The 15,454-nt window shown below is 37.1% G+C and overlaps 1 protein-coding gene across 2 annotated transcripts in view; it reads right to left on the bottom strand.

Moving 5' to 3' along the window:
- The window catches only part of LOC119771921 (insulin-like growth factor 2 mRNA-binding protein 2), a 33,041-nt gene continuing 17,587 nt past the window's right edge, over nucleotides 1-15,454 (bottom strand). The window contains exons 8-14 of one of the 2 annotated variants that reach the window (XM_038268163.1): nucleotides 14,837-14,974; nucleotides 14,344-14,412; nucleotides 12,170-12,292; nucleotides 11,683-11,757; nucleotides 11,390-11,521; nucleotides 9,486-9,599; nucleotides 1-7,305 (exon numbers count right to left, since the gene is read on the bottom strand). In XM_038268163.1, coding sequence (XP_038124091.1) covers nucleotides 7,207-7,305; nucleotides 9,486-9,599; nucleotides 11,390-11,521; nucleotides 11,683-11,757; nucleotides 12,170-12,292; nucleotides 14,344-14,412; nucleotides 14,837-14,974 — 750 coding nt within the window. In that variant the 3' untranslated portion in view covers nucleotides 1-7,206. Of the gene's footprint in view, nucleotides 7,306-9,127; nucleotides 9,203-9,425; nucleotides 9,600-11,389; nucleotides 11,522-11,682; nucleotides 11,758-12,169; nucleotides 12,293-14,343; nucleotides 14,413-14,836; nucleotides 14,975-15,454 lie in introns of those variants that run through there. The other variant, XM_038268162.1, reaches the window with a different exon arrangement.

Genomic DNA, 15,454 nt, shown 5'->3' with positions numbered 1-15,454 from the left:
TTCTTTCAGATATTCTTTATTGCTCAGATCCAGGTTGCTCAGCAATACAGTTCACTCATAACTCAAAAGAACAGCTTGGCTGGTAACCAGAAAGGCATTGACCCATATGTGTGGTAGTAAACAATGGTTCAGATGTCCCTCTAACGCAGCCACTGATTATTATTACCTCCTGGTGTTGGGAGCCTTGTTGGCCTGTGGGTAACATTGAGGGTTTTAATCTACCAAGAAACCAAATGAATCTCCCAGATGGTGAAAAATGCAGATAAGAACTAGATCCTTGTAAAAAAAATTAAAACAAAACACAATTCCAAGTCTAGTGCGATGTGAAGTGTAGTACATACTGGATTACCTGCATCAATCTCATGCAATGTTTTCCACTCAACAACATGACAGGGCAACAAAAACACTGCTGTGGCTTCTGCATACATTTGACCTCAGAGGCTATCAGACGGCGCCGAACGACCTCTGATCCGTCTTCTAAACTCAAAACCATTTCTTCAGAGCTTTGAATCAGGCCTGGGTACTTTCAACACTCCAACTTTGTATTTATCTTTCTTTATCTGTTTAAACAATCCTACCTAGGATGATTTTTTTTTTTCCCCACCACAATTTCCTAACTAGTTCTAATCGTAGCGATCTAACAGGAATGAAGAGTTAGATTCCCAGCTACAGCTCCAGACTACATCATTTAATCAGAGTGAAATACAAGAAACCAGATCAGAACAGACAATAAAAGAAAACCTTAGCTATTTATCCACCGTGTGATATGACTAACAACACTTTACACCCTTAGTGATGTGTGTAACTAGGATTTATTTTTTATGGTACTGAAAACGAATGCCTAACACCCCACAATAGCTAGAAATACCAATCCTTAAAAAAATAATAAAAAGAAAAAAGTTACTACGCTCCTTGCAGGTTTCACCTCATACCATGTAAACATCCAGGATGATTTTTCTCAAAGCGATGAAGTCAGTGTGATCCAGCTGGAGGGAAACCTGCGCCTATAAAGAGCCAAAAACACGAGAGAGAGACAGAGGCCTGCAGAGTCCTCTGCAATGCAGGAAAAAGAGCCACAACGTCAAAAATGATCTATGAAACGTATCCAAAGAGGATAAGATAACAAACTACAGTGCCCTGCTAAAGTATTCAACCTTTTCCAAAACAAATTTCCACATTTTGTCACGTTACAACCAAGAAATTTCTTCTGTTTTCTTTCATATCTACACTACTCTGGGCTTTAGTGAAGTTGATGGAAATTAATACAGATTTTTCAGTGTTTTGTAAGCAAGTATGAAAAGTTTTGCGTGATTTTTTATAAAGCTCAATTAACTCTGATAGCTCTAAATAAAACTTAATGAAACCAACTGCATTTAGAGGTCACCCACCCCATTCAGCCTTATTATATACATATATACAGTAGTAGCCTTTCAAAATGGCACTTTTCAGCCAAACGCCCACTTTCCTGCAACTCCCAGCAAAATCCTCTCCAATTTCCAGCCCCTGGAGTGACCCCCTCCTTCTCCTGTGTGTGCATATTTATTTAATCCACCCTTTCACTGAATTACAGGGTCTGACCAGGAGATGGTGTTTCTCTTTAGATAATGTCCACAAATCATGACAGAAAGGGTATTTTAGTACAAAGATTGATGTTTAAAAAGGAATTGTAGGGGACCAACCATTGGCACTTCAAGGAAAGCGGGGAAATTTTGAATGGCTGCTACTGTACCTCTCACAATTGAGAATTGAGAAAGTTTCCAAAAAAATGTCTTCTAACCTGTTAGAAGACATTTTTTTGGAATACCTCTCACAGTCTTTTATGTCAGCTTTGGCTCCCTCGGGTCAGTCTGGCCTCCCTTTGATGCCTTCATCCCATTTAAATAGATTTTTTCTTCATTTTTAAACTGCAACAACAATTTTAAATTCCTTCTTCTGGCTCCTACATTGATAATTACTCTTGCTACCTAAGATTCCACCTTATCCTCTTTCTCTGATCCTCAGTTAAAAGGGTATTTGGTTGTTCCAAAACTCTTTTAGCAAAGCTTTAGGTGGTACAATGCAAAAAAAATTCTGTTTCTCAAATTAAGTGCATTTTTTCTTGAATTGAGCAGGTAAATAAGACACTTTGCCAATGGGATAAGGCAATTTAAACTTAAAATACGGTACGAAAAAAAAACAACTGGAGTCTTTTATCTCAAGGGCATACTTTCTAATTACCTTATTTTAAGCCTAATCATACTCATTCCATTGACAGATCATTTAATTTACCAACTAAAATTAAGAATAAATACACTTAGTTTAAGAAATAAATTTTTATCATTTTTGCAGTGATATTCATTTGTGAAATCTTTTTTAACAAACAGATAAAACTAGGCCTCTTGGATGATGTCTCCAAAGCATGGACAAAGAGAGCTTCAGTCATGTTCATGAATGCTCTTCATCCAACCTGAGAACCTTGAATTATTTTCTTTTAAGCATGCAAAGACAGTAGATCTTTTCTAAAACACTAAATACAACAGATAGCAGAGTTTTTAAGGATTTTGAATTTGAAAAAAGACTTAAAAATCACCTTAATCATGAAGCAGCCTGTGTTGCTAATAAAACACATTGCAGTTTCTTGTTTTAACGTGACAAAATGCCTAAAGGTTTAAGGGATGCTAATACCTTTGCAAGCAGCAGTAGAGGTATCAGTGCTACAATGAAAAGCCGTTTTTCTCTGAAACATGCTCTACAAAAGGTGAAGCAGACTGTCTGAGGAGTCCGAGCACCGTACTGCATTTCAGTCGCGTTGGGTTACTTTGAATCGTGTCTGGCGGGCTCTCATCATCAGTATGAGGTACTGTACCGGCTGTGGGGAGGCTGGCGGCAACAACAACAGCCTCAGGCATTGTGTGAGTTTGTTAGACCTTTAATATAGTACTGCAAGTTTGTGTTCACTGGGACAAAAATGATCCACCTCATCTGAAGACTAAAGTTCTGCTGTCCTACACGAACAAATGGGAAAACGAAAACTGCTCTAAAACAAAAACTTCAACTATATGACTTGTTTACCTCCTTTTTTTTCACCACACATATTTTTTAGTATCTAAAGTCAGCCATGGATTTAGAGAGGTGATTCTGAAATGTACAGCACAAAAAAAAAAATCACCAAATTCAAATTAGGAGGTCAGTTTAAGGAAAGCTGTGGCGCTCTAGACTCCCCCGCCATGCTTTATGTTATAGAACGACAGAAAACATTGTATGTGTGGCTCTATTGTACATGTTTACAGATATACAGTTTTTTTTTCTTGTCGTGCACAGTGACATTTCAAACGACTAGGCTTGTTTTGACATTTTGCACTCAAAACTTGGGTTTTATAACGTGTTTAAGGGTTCTGTCAGTGTATTTTTGCGGCATTCTTGATCTCTTCTAAATCCGATCCGGTTTGCTATGTGTGATTTTTTTTTCTATCAAACGGAACTTGTGAGATTAGGTCAGGTTGGTATAAAACACTTATCAATATCTTACAAATCAATGAACGTCATTTTTTTTCATTTACATTTTTTTTTTAAACAAAAACCTGAAGGTCAAGTCGGGAAAAACAGGAGGTATAGTTGGTTAGTTTCTAGCTGATTTGTATCTTTCTGTCTTTCTTACCAAAGATCTTTCGGGTATCTACCCTATAAAAAATCCCATGCTTCATTCCTTTCTAACAAAATGGACGTTAGAGGTTGCATGGCGTCCAGGCAAACACAGTCCAGCGGATTATTGTTTTGCAAAGTTTCACTAGTCAGCTGGATCTGAAAGTGTACAGATTTTTTTTTTCTCTGCTAAAAAAAAAAATGCTCAAAATAATCATTTAACAAGGCATACAAAATGTGGAAAATAAGGGGGTAAATGAAAGTTTGGACTGAGGTACCCTGAAGCCTGAGGTAGATCACAATACTGACATGCGCACTGTTCACATCCCAACCAAAGTTAACGCCGTGGTTCACTTGACTTGTATTTTTTCAGGTTTTTATCGTTTCTTCTTATTATATTATTTTTCATAGTCTTAGTTTTCAAGAAAATAAACATTTCCCTTCAAAATAATATGGCAGTGTCCCATTGAGGGAGGGAAAGAAAAAACAGAAGCAGACTTTTCTTTTTTTCGTTTCTTATCAATAGATCTCATCACAAATAGGAAAAAATAGATTCATAAATATTACTCTGTTTTTATATATATATACATACACACATACGTACGTGCGCGCACACACACACAGAGACACACACGGAGGAAGCTGTGCGTATTGGCAATAACCTTGCGTCTGGAAGATGAAGCTGATGGGTGATGTTTAAGAGGTGACAAAATAAGGCAACAAGCTTCCACTGTCTTTCCAAAGTAAAGCACGAAAGGACACCATGACCTGCGAGTCCTGAGTGTTCACTGAGGCGGCCGGCCACAAACGGTTACTTCAAAAATGCCAAGTTGGGGTTAAAAGAGTGAAGGGGAGAGTGACAGTCTGTGTGGCAGGTCCGGCCTTCTGGACACGGCAGGAGGTGAGGTGTTCTAAAAAAAAAAAGGCTGCATATTGTACATTCACAGCTGTCATGCCGTTTTTTTCTTAGAAAGCTCCCTGACAAAGAGAGGGTTAAAGCCAAACGCCAATGCGGTCAGGTTTGCGGTTGTGTGTGTACCACAGGTCATACGGTGCCAAGCCCCGCCCCTTTCCTCCCAACCACCAATAGGCATGGGCCGGTTACCTGGATCAAGCCTTTATAAAGTCAGTTATAAATTATTTGTTCCTACTCTTCATTTTTGGGCCCAATCTCCGTTTAAAAAATAAAAGAATAATTCTTATTTCTCTTCAAGAATTACAATGAAATTAGATATATAAGTTTAGGTTTCAAAAGGTTTTGTTTTTTTTCCTTCCAGCTGTGAAATTATAAATTATTATTAACAATGAAGTATGATGGGATTAAAAAAAAACTTTAATAAAAATGTTAATAATAATTTTTTTTTATTTTGTATGTTTTTTTAAACACAAGAAAGGTTTTTTAATTCAAAAATTGATCAAAACTGTTTTAATGAATGGAATGGTTTTAATTGCTTTATTACCTGCTTTTATCATGGTTTTGTTCTTTGTCTTTTATTTTCCTTCTATTTTACTGAAATTGGGGAACTGAAAATGTGATTAAATGCATTTTTTTTTTTTACTGAAAGTGTTTTTCCTTCAATGCATTCACCAAAATTTTAGAGGGGAAAAAAGTCATAAACTACAAAAACTAGTTAGGGGCAGATCTTATATTGTCACACTATTGCAGTTTCCTAAAAAAAATTAGACATTTAACCCAGAGATTTTTGAAAGGCTACCAATATTTCTAAATCCTGCATTTTTATAGCATAGGATGAAACTCAAAAGAGTAGAAAATGGCAAACTAGCTGTACTTAGTTGAGCTATTCGGTTATCTGCTTAGTTTTGCTGAATACATGCTGTTTGAGGCAGCAAAATGATCACCAAATGGAATGGTGAAAAGTTTATAGTCTCCACTCTGACATTTCTAAATTAAAATATGAACAAAAAAAGATCATTTCTAAATTGCTTAAAGCTATTGTGCTTTTAATGATTATTTTCAGCACCTTTCTGACACTAGCAAAACTAACTTTAATAATATTCACACAGTTACAGCCAGACTTGTCCAAAGTCTCTTATTTTTATCTAAGACATCCGAGAAAATGATTGTGTGACCTGAGTTTTCTCTGGCTGTTCAGAGGACAAAGTAGCTCAACTTCCCCCCTTGTACTATATATCTACATAATATAGAATATTTGCTATAGATAATATTTAATAAAGCTGTAATAATAAATATATGTAACAGTATTTTAGTAGCAGTAGAATGGCTTGCTGCTTTGTAGATTTAAATAAAGAAATTTGATCATAAAATACTTTTTTTGTTTTAAAACGTGTTGACAGCATATTCTATCTCTTATTTACCGGCCCATGCCTGTTCTCTAAGCCTATGAGTGTTTTCGCCCTCCCACCCTAACAAGGTCCTCTTTTCTGGGCTCTCTACTCAACCCCTTCATGTTGACCCTTGTGACGTCCCATAAGGCCAAGCGTGTGACAGTGCACATTCAAAACAAATGATTACCTGCTCACTAGCTAAGGTGCGCAGCTTCTTTAAGACGCGATTGATCTATTTTTTATTTTTTCTGATCGTCATTGCCTCTTCTTAATATAAGGACATCACTGCATGGAGGGTGATACAATTCTTCTCATTTCACCTTTCTTTAACAAGAAAGTGGCAGTTATTAATCAATTTTTTTTTTCTCAAAAAGGCTAAAGGCAAAAAAATCTTCCTTTGCAATAAGAACACAATGCCAGATGAGAGCAATGAAAGCAGAAATTAGCAGAAAGAATTTATAAAGAAAAAGGGCAAAGCATGGGAAATGAACAGTGAGAGTAGCAGGGAGGGGGACGTTATCTTTTGCGTTGGCACACACACAGGCTTGTTAAAAAAACTCAGAACCTTTCATCAGGTTTACTTTCAGGGATTTTAAATTCAGCAAACAAAAAGGGGGTGAAATCGATCGCTTTCTGTGGCTGTTTCAGCTCAGTCTACTGAACAGATTCACACATTTAAAACGGCACCAGGTTGGTTCTGTCATTCGGATAGAGGGAAAAAAAAACAGTGCATACTCTCAGTGTATCAATATACATCTCTACTCTGCATTAATACTGCTAAGGATACTCTCATAAAGAGGAGTCGCTCTTGTTCTAACTCACGCTGTCAATCCAAAATGCCTTGTATGCACTCGTGTTAATAGGTTTATTTGTTTGATCAGTTGAGGCCTATGTTAGTCCAACTAAAGAGATAAACGTTATGCAGGGCGACATATCCTGGTTTTTTTTGTTTGTTATTTTTTACCCATAAGATGTATTGTTTTTTCAAATTAATGCAGTTCCCACCTCTTATGTGTTGCTTTTTTTTGGTCTTTTTATCAGTATGTTTTCTCCCACTCTGTCTGCTCTTGCAGGGCTGGCAGTGCACTAAATGCCCTCAGCCTTTGGCTCTCACTTGTTTCCCCCCGTAGCGAAGTTCTTTGGTTTTGATCCCGTTGCCGCCGCTGCTGGTCTGCCCTGCACATCCCCCTTGGCCTTGGCCTCAGTCTGGCTCAGTCTCTGTCCGTTTTGGGAGGGCTACATTCATTGGCTGGTGCCCACTGGAGCCGCCTGGCCGGGTCACTTGGAGTGGTGCGGTGACACGGCGGCGCCCTGCTGGTGCTTCTGTTCCTGCTGTTTGACCTGCTGAATGATCTCCCGGATCTTCCTCTGTGCAGTCTGTGGCAGGAAACAAACAGACTGGTGACAATCTGGTACATGCAAAATGTAAAACAAACTACCCTGCATGCAATTCAAATACTAGTTTCCTTTCAAAAAATCTATGTAAAAAAAAAAAAAAAAAAAAAAAAAGGCCACACATTGACACATTGTCTGGAGGTCTACTAACCTCTGACACTGATGACTAAACCGTTTTAATGTAATTTCATAGATAGAAACTTAATACGCCCAGTGTCTTACTATTTTTGTCCCATCAGGCAACCTTTTTCAATGCCTCTTAATGAATCTTTAAGTATTGCTGCCTGAAAGACTATTACTTCCAACTTGTACATTACATTTATTGTTTGTAAGAAAATAAAATGAGGGGAATGGCTCCATTGGAATGAATAAACTGAAAAACTGTAAAAAAATGGTGCTGACCTTTCTGGTTAAGATATGAGCTGGTTTTAAGTTTGATTTAATGACTTTTAAATTCTTCTCAATGCCAAAGTCTTTTCTTTCTTTTTTCTTTTTTCTCAAACGTTAATAAAAAAAATTATTGTAAAAAGAATGATATCACCTACACGATTCCATGTTTACTCATCATCTTGAACATATAACCAACAGGAATGAAGTCAACAACACCAAGTCCAAATATTTTTAACCGTTTATAGGGCGCTCAGTGAAATACTTTCAAAATCAAAATTTCAAGCCAGTAGTGTTATTGGAATGCAGGATAAGACCTTATTACCTTTAGAACTTTAAAAAAAATATGGATATTTGGGTGGCAAAAATGAATGTCAATGTAATAACCAAAGTTTGCCTGAATAAATTAAGAAAAATAACTAAAGTGCTTCTATAAACAAAATTCATGAAAAACACTGAGAGTGACAGAAACACTTTTTGTTGGTACAACATAATCTTAGAGGCATAATGCTGGTACTGGCACTTATATTTTTTTGTTTATAAACCTAAATATAACTTACTAATTTACAGTAGGTAATATATCATTCAAGGGCTTATTTAATTGGTCAAATGTCAAAATAAGATGTATTTTTTTAACACCACAACATGCATAAATTAATGGAACAATAGTTAATTACACCACCAAAGTTACATCTTGCTATTAAAATAATAATTGCCATTATAAACTTATATTAAAGTTAATAAATCCAGCCACACATAGATACTCATTACCCTAACTTAATTCATTGGTTTACATTGGGCAATAAGAAATATATTTCCAAATAATGGCTTGAAATAGTTCAAAATAAAAGTATGGTAAAATATATTGAAAAGTATGTTTTTAGAGAAGCAGTTCTCTATATTTAAAAGATTAAAAACCCTCAAATAACTAATTATTAACAATATTACTAATATTATCGGACTTAGAGACAGCTATAAAAATGCTAATTTATCCCAATTTTTTTCTGCCCTAAAGAGACAGTTTTACAACTATTAACATAAAAAGTGCAACAAAAAAACAGCTGATAAACATTATTTTCTGTCCTTATATCCATGGACACCACAGAAAGTTATTGCCCTTAAAAATACATATCCTGATGCATCAATATTTAGATTTGAAAAAATATTAGCTATGTAAGGTGGATATTAGACTAAATGAGTTGGATTCTTTTTTTAGTCTTGTCAAAATACTTATACTGACACGTCCTCTGAACCCTCAGAGCCAATAGAATCTGTTTCCATTAATCACATAACCACCAGGAGATGGAAAAGCTGTAGATAGTGAATAGTAGTTATGAACCAGGAACAATATTTTTACATTAGTGAAAGTGAAACTGAGTTTATGTTCTTCGCTTCATGAAATAAGTCTCATCATTCCCCTTCATGGGCTGGTTCAGGGATTTTCGCCTTTAGCGTGGTGATACTGCCCCCCTCCGCCAGCAGCTGCGCATGTGGCCCATATCAGAAACCTCCATTGATGCTGACACCATCAGAAAGTGCAAGGTTTGGGTTTTCATTAATAGAACCGAGTTGCACTAACATTGGTGTGTGTCTTTGCAACATCGTTTTCATTTATTTTTGCTTTGTTTGTTATTTCATTTAGCTTCATAGTGCTGAAATTATGTTTTGTGCTCGTCTTTTGATAAATTTGTTGGTGGATGTGTAAATGCCCCCGTTGGGTCAAATACCACAGGACATTGTAACATTTGCAAAATATCATATTGATGTTTGTGTACCTGGCTGGCAAAGAAATGTCCACTGATTTTTACAAAGACCTCGTCGTTATCGTCAGGAGTTTGGTCCCGCGGTACAATGACCTCCGCACTCGTCAGGTTCTGCAGCTCGTTCACCTGGAACACACAACCTGAATCAGATTTCACCTACACACACACACTTACAACAAAACAGACATTTTTCATTTAAATTTTCCTCATAGGGAAATTCAGCTTAAGCCTACAAGTCATGTTAATGACGATGTGAGGTAGTGCTGTCCTTTTTATTTTATTTAGTTTTTTGCTCTTTTTGACCAAGGAGCTTGCGGCATAAATCTGGCTTTTAATTTGAAAAATGACATAAATCCAACTTTATAGAATAGTAGTTTTGAATTAAATACGGTTGAGTTTGGATCTTGTTATGACTATTTTAATAAAAACTATTACCAGCAGATTAGGTTTTATAGTACTAGCTGGGGTACAGGATACTTGAAGCATGGCAGCGATCAAATGGTTATGGTTTGGTTGCTGCAAACTAGTTTTTTCAGATTTGTTTTGGTGAACAATGAGCATCCCCCACCACTATGAACAGAACAACCTCTTACTCCACATCATCCTTTTATTTATAAAAACACTGTTTTTATTTCTTGTTTAGCTCGAAATATCTACATGGGAGCGAGTGTTAGTCAGAATGCGGGGCTAATGTTGTTCCCGTCTGAAAGTTGCTATCCCCATTACACATAACTAAAGATATTGATGCACTTTCTGGCAAAATATGGAACTAAGAGTCATTGCAAACTAGCAAGAAGCCCTCGTGGTTCGCTCAGTGTGAAGGAGCCAGTCAGAGTCTCACATGAAACGGACTAATCTAAAGCCTCTTTCGCACTGAAAATTACATGTTAACTCAGGTTAATCAAAGATGGGTCGACCCGCTAACAATCGACATTTGGCTCCCTTCCCACTGGCCAAAAAAAAGCTTGGTGTAACCTCTAGCTGGCAAGCTGTGTGGCCTCTATACCCCAACCGTTGTGTGTCTGGTGACACCATCACGCTGGGTTAGCGTTATTGATGTCACCGGTCTGCAAAGAAGGTGATTGGCAATTCTAGAAGATCCGTACGCCTCCAGGACTCTGAGGCGAGCAGGGAAGATTGTGACTGATCCCTCGCACCCCATCCACAAATTATTAAAGACACTTCCCCCTGGCAGGAGGCTGCAGCCCATCAGGACCAAAACCTCACGCCGCAAGAACAGTTTCTTCCCATCCGCTACCAGCCTTATCAACAAGGCCCAGAGACCCCCGTGACGCTGACACTACCTCTCTCCCTCCCCTGTTCAGAATCTAGAAGCTACACCGATGTAGCATCTCTATACCTCCTGCCTTACATTAATGCACAGTCTACTGCGTTTATATTATACAGCTATATACTATTTATTGTATATAGTACTCCTTGTAAGTGCAAACCTACTTGGCAATAAACTTGATTCTGATTCTGATTTGACCCGGGTTAACACGCATCATTGAGATGTTCCTACTGTCACTAAAAGCCAATTGTTCCCCGGTTTAAACAGGTTTTTCGGCCAGTGGAAAAAGGGTATTAGTCACTGAACATTTATCTATTTTATAATATAGTTAACTATAACATTTTGTCCCTTTTAACCCCTTCATAAAAGTCGGCTGTGTTGCGATTGAGTTGAGAATCAAATTTCTATGAAATATTAAGCTAAATATTATGTAATTAAGTCATCCAGTATTAATGAAAAACATTTAAATCAATTTTGTCCCCTATTTGATTGGTCCTTTTTAACTTCCCTGTCAATGCATATTGCATTTAAACTTTTGACTACAAAAAAAAGGAATTTTGGAGTTAAAATTTAGGTTTTAATCATGTCCATATAGGTTTATTTGCATAAGAAAGAGTGTACTCACCGTCTTGCCCCCTTTGCCAATGACTCTGCCAGCTGCACTTGAGGGAACCTTGATGTGCGTCTCCAGTTTGACCTCCTCCTTTCCTGAGAAGAAGTTCTCCTCTTTCAGCTTCCCAAATATCCGACCTTGAGCCTGGAATACAAAGGCGGGTATGAGACAAAGAGAGACTGGGGAAGATGGGGACACAAGACGCTCCATTGCAGTTTACTATGACACATGTCACAAATGTCATTCCTGTTAAAAGAGATCTTATTCTTCTTTTTGATTTAATTACTTTGAGTTTGTGTGATTACCTTAAATTGAGCCTCTGGGGTTCCAGTAATAATGACCATCCTCTCAGCAACATCTGGGCTCTCTGCTGGAGCAATCTAAGAAAATCACAATGAAATGAGGGAGAAAAAGTCATGTTTAAATTCCTTCCGTCTGGTTTCACAGGTAGTGCTTTAGCCCAAAATGATCATGACAAATATTAAAAAATGCATAAAGCATAAACACATCGAATGCAATATAAAGACTCTAGTTATATAATGTGAAGTGCCCATCTCTCGAGTCATCTGCTCTTTAATCACAAAAGCTGCCCATGCTGCGGTCAGTGAAGTGCTGCTGACTCAGACCGCAATCATTCCCAACAGAACAACATCCCTTTAATGATTGGTGATATCCTATTTTAAAAAGGCATGGCACGTCTATTTCACGTTGCAGAACTCCATCCTGCAGGAAGATTAACGCCATTCTCAACGTTTCTAAGGTTTAAAGAGCAGGTGATGCAAACAGACCCACCTTGATGGAAGCTCCTGCAAAGTGGGCTAGTTGTTTGATGTGCTGGCCCTTCTTGCCTATCAGGGCCCCCACTGCCTGAGTGGGAATAAAGAGGTAGACGACCTCCTGTTCTGGAGCCTGTTGCTGAACCAAAGAGAAAGGGACCAGTAAAACAGAAAAACTTTAAAAAAATAGCACAAAAAATTAGAAGGAACTCATTATTATTATTTAGTGAGGTTTTAAAAGTGAATTTTGTAAAACTACTGTATAACTTTGTGCTGCAAACAAAATAATCTCTGGTGTTCAGTTGACTAGGTGATGAGAAACAGCAGAAACCATCGTCTCTACCTCAATAAGAAGCTGCAATGGCCTATTATTTACATCTCTTAAATATACAGAATTTCCTTAAAAGGAAGCAATTAATATCTCAAATTTATCTAACAGTTCCTTTTAGCTTTTAGCTATTTTCTATTCCTTCTTTGTATATACAGGGAAGGCAGAGGTCTGAATAGGAGGTTTTTAATTGCTGGAAAAGCAGTCAGCAAACCTCTGGTACCAGATATTAGACAGGCATCATCCTTCAGGTCGTTTGCTTTATTATGCCGGCTGCAGCTCCTTAAGAATTGCCTTCCTGCTTTCCAGTACTATTTTCCTAGAATTATAATTTTTTTCTTCTCCAAAGTTTAATGGAAGTAATTTTAATGTCTTGGTAAAAATAATTGCGGTAATGAAACACTGAAAGATCCAGTTTAATATTTATCTGACCTCCATCAACACATACTTACATGCTTATTTACAACCCATGCATAAAAAAAACAACTAATCAGCTTTAAAAGACCTTTAGAATGGTCACTCAATAATCCCCTAAATCAATAATCTGTTTTGGTAATATAAAGCCTGAAAGTAAACTGAGCAAGGAATTAGAGAAACAGGTAATAAAGAGGTCTAAAACTAGTTTTCTAGTAATCACCCATTTTGTTAAATTATCAAATCGGAGAAAAGATGATTAATATGACCGTTAAAGACAAAACAATCTTTGCATTATATAAAGCAATTGATAAACAAGGATAAACACACAACCGAAAAAGTGAAATTAAAATAGGAAAAGGAATTTAATATTGAAATTGATTACGGTATTTGGATTGGTTAGAAATGTGGAAATTCCATCATATGACTACCAGTTCAGACATGGAGAGAGTTTGCCTGGAAAAATCTTCTAAGATTCTTTATTACACCAAAGTTAAAAAGCAAACAATTGCAGAAGCAACAGAAGTGCTGGAGAGAACGTGGAGAAACAGATGCTGATCATTCACACATTTTTTTGAAAATGCCCGAAATACTTTTGTTGTCATGTGCCAAGTTTTGGGATATGCAATTCCTTTAAAGCCTAAAGTTCTGTATTTGTCTAATTTTTGTGATGGTTTTATTCATCTTCCCCCATTTCATTGTCATATTCATCTGATGAATATTTGGTCAAAATAATGTTGGTAGCAGCAACAAAAATTATCACAAGGAAATGGGGGAAGGTTACTGTATCATCAAATCAGCAATGGATAAATAACTACAATAGAAGACATATTCCTAAAAGATAAACAAACATTCAGACTGAGGCTACAAGGACCACAATTGGAAAAGAAATGAAAATAATGGACACTCTACAAGCAAAGTAATTAACAATGAAGTATACCCAGTTAAGTTAATGTTGTAATTGTTTTCTTTTAAAAGGGTCAATAAAATATATATAACATAAAAAAGAAAAAACAAGAAAACTGTTTTAAAATCCTTATTAATATATTTTTAGAGGGAAAAAAACTAATAGCAACCTGTAGGGAATTTTTGAAATTTGTTGAATTGTTTAAATTTAGACACAGTAGAGGGTTTTAACAATGGACAGTCTGTTTAAGGTTACGCTGCAGCATCTTGGCCGAATGTCAGTAACTATATCACGTTAAAATCCTTTATTTAGGGTTTTTGTTTGTTTTAACATCCATTCAGAGTTGGGCCTTCCCAAATGGGTTTGAGCTTAACGTCATAAACCGATGGTTGAATACTCAAGGTTCAAAAGATCTTTGTTTAGCTGCTAAAACTCTTTTACTATCGACTGTATCTCTGTTGCATATATTTTGTAATATGATACCAAACAGTGATTAAACTTTACAGCAATGGCTGAAGCTGCAAGAGGAGAGGGAACCTACTGAGTGCTGGTGGGGCATGGCACTTGCTGGAGGAACCCCGTACAGGCCACTGAGATGTGGAGAGTGACTCTGAAAGGGATAAACAGGCCCGTCAGACTGCATGTTAACACAAACATAAACTGTGTTCACTCTTGAGGGGATTTCAGGGCTCACACTCACGGTGAATCACACGCCTATCGTTTTGACCGTGAAGCACGCTTGTGCATTCTAGCACAGTGTCTCACACCACTTACACTGGGAAATGAGTGGAGACCTTGTTTCACAGACAAACTGACTCATTTCCACATAAGATGGGGAATTCTGCTTGTTTCAATCTACATCATTCAGGAGGACCTGAGTCAACAGTGTAGTGCCGCCTGAAGGCACTTCTAGGGGAAGATGATTTACAATGTCTAACAAACACAGAGGAAACCAATCCAAAAAGGTATTTAAGGATTTTTCCTTAAATACGGCATTTATGGAAGTAAACAAAATAGGTAAAGAGAGGACTTACTAAGAAGGGGTTGTATCCTGCTGATGCTACAGGGGACACTGCACCACGTGGTCCGGCAGCAGCAGGCACCACCGGCAGACCAGAGGAGAAGATGCCCAGAGCGTTCAGGTTTAAGCCTGGGATCAAGTTGGCTTGTTGCTGTAAATGAAGAATTATGAGGGTCTGATTATTTAAATTATCTTATTCCTTTAATAAGATAATAAAAAGGGATGAGACCATGATACTGATTAACCCAACAATTCTGTTTAAGGCTGGTACAGGAAGCTGTAGTACCAAAAGAAAACTCATTCACACACAGGAAGAATACTCAAAATACAGACGGGTCCCAGATGAATTTAAACCTATGATCTTCTAGCTTCAAAGTTACTGTGCAAACAGCGCTGTGCATTCAGCTGTCTTTAACCCTTTATGGGGCACTTATTGAAATACTTTGAAATTCAACATTTAAAGCCAAAAGTGTTATTGAAGGACAGGACCTTATTACTTTTGAGAAATTAAAAAAACATGTATATTTTGATGGCAGAAATGAAGGTCAATGTAATAACAAAAAATGGCCCCTTCCCCTAATATATTAAGAAAAATAACCAAAGTGCTTCTATATTAAAATCATGAAAAATA

Source organism: Cyprinodon tularosa, unplaced genomic scaffold (genome assembly GCF_016077235.1).
Source record: "Cyprinodon tularosa strain WSP-4 unplaced genomic scaffold, ASM1607723v1 ctg695, whole genome shotgun sequence".
NCBI lineage: Eukaryota > Metazoa > Chordata > Actinopteri > Cyprinodontiformes > Cyprinodontidae > Cyprinodon > Cyprinodon tularosa.
The sequence above is the reverse complement of the archived record's forward strand: the minus strand, read 5'-3'. Positions and strand labels throughout refer to the sequence as shown.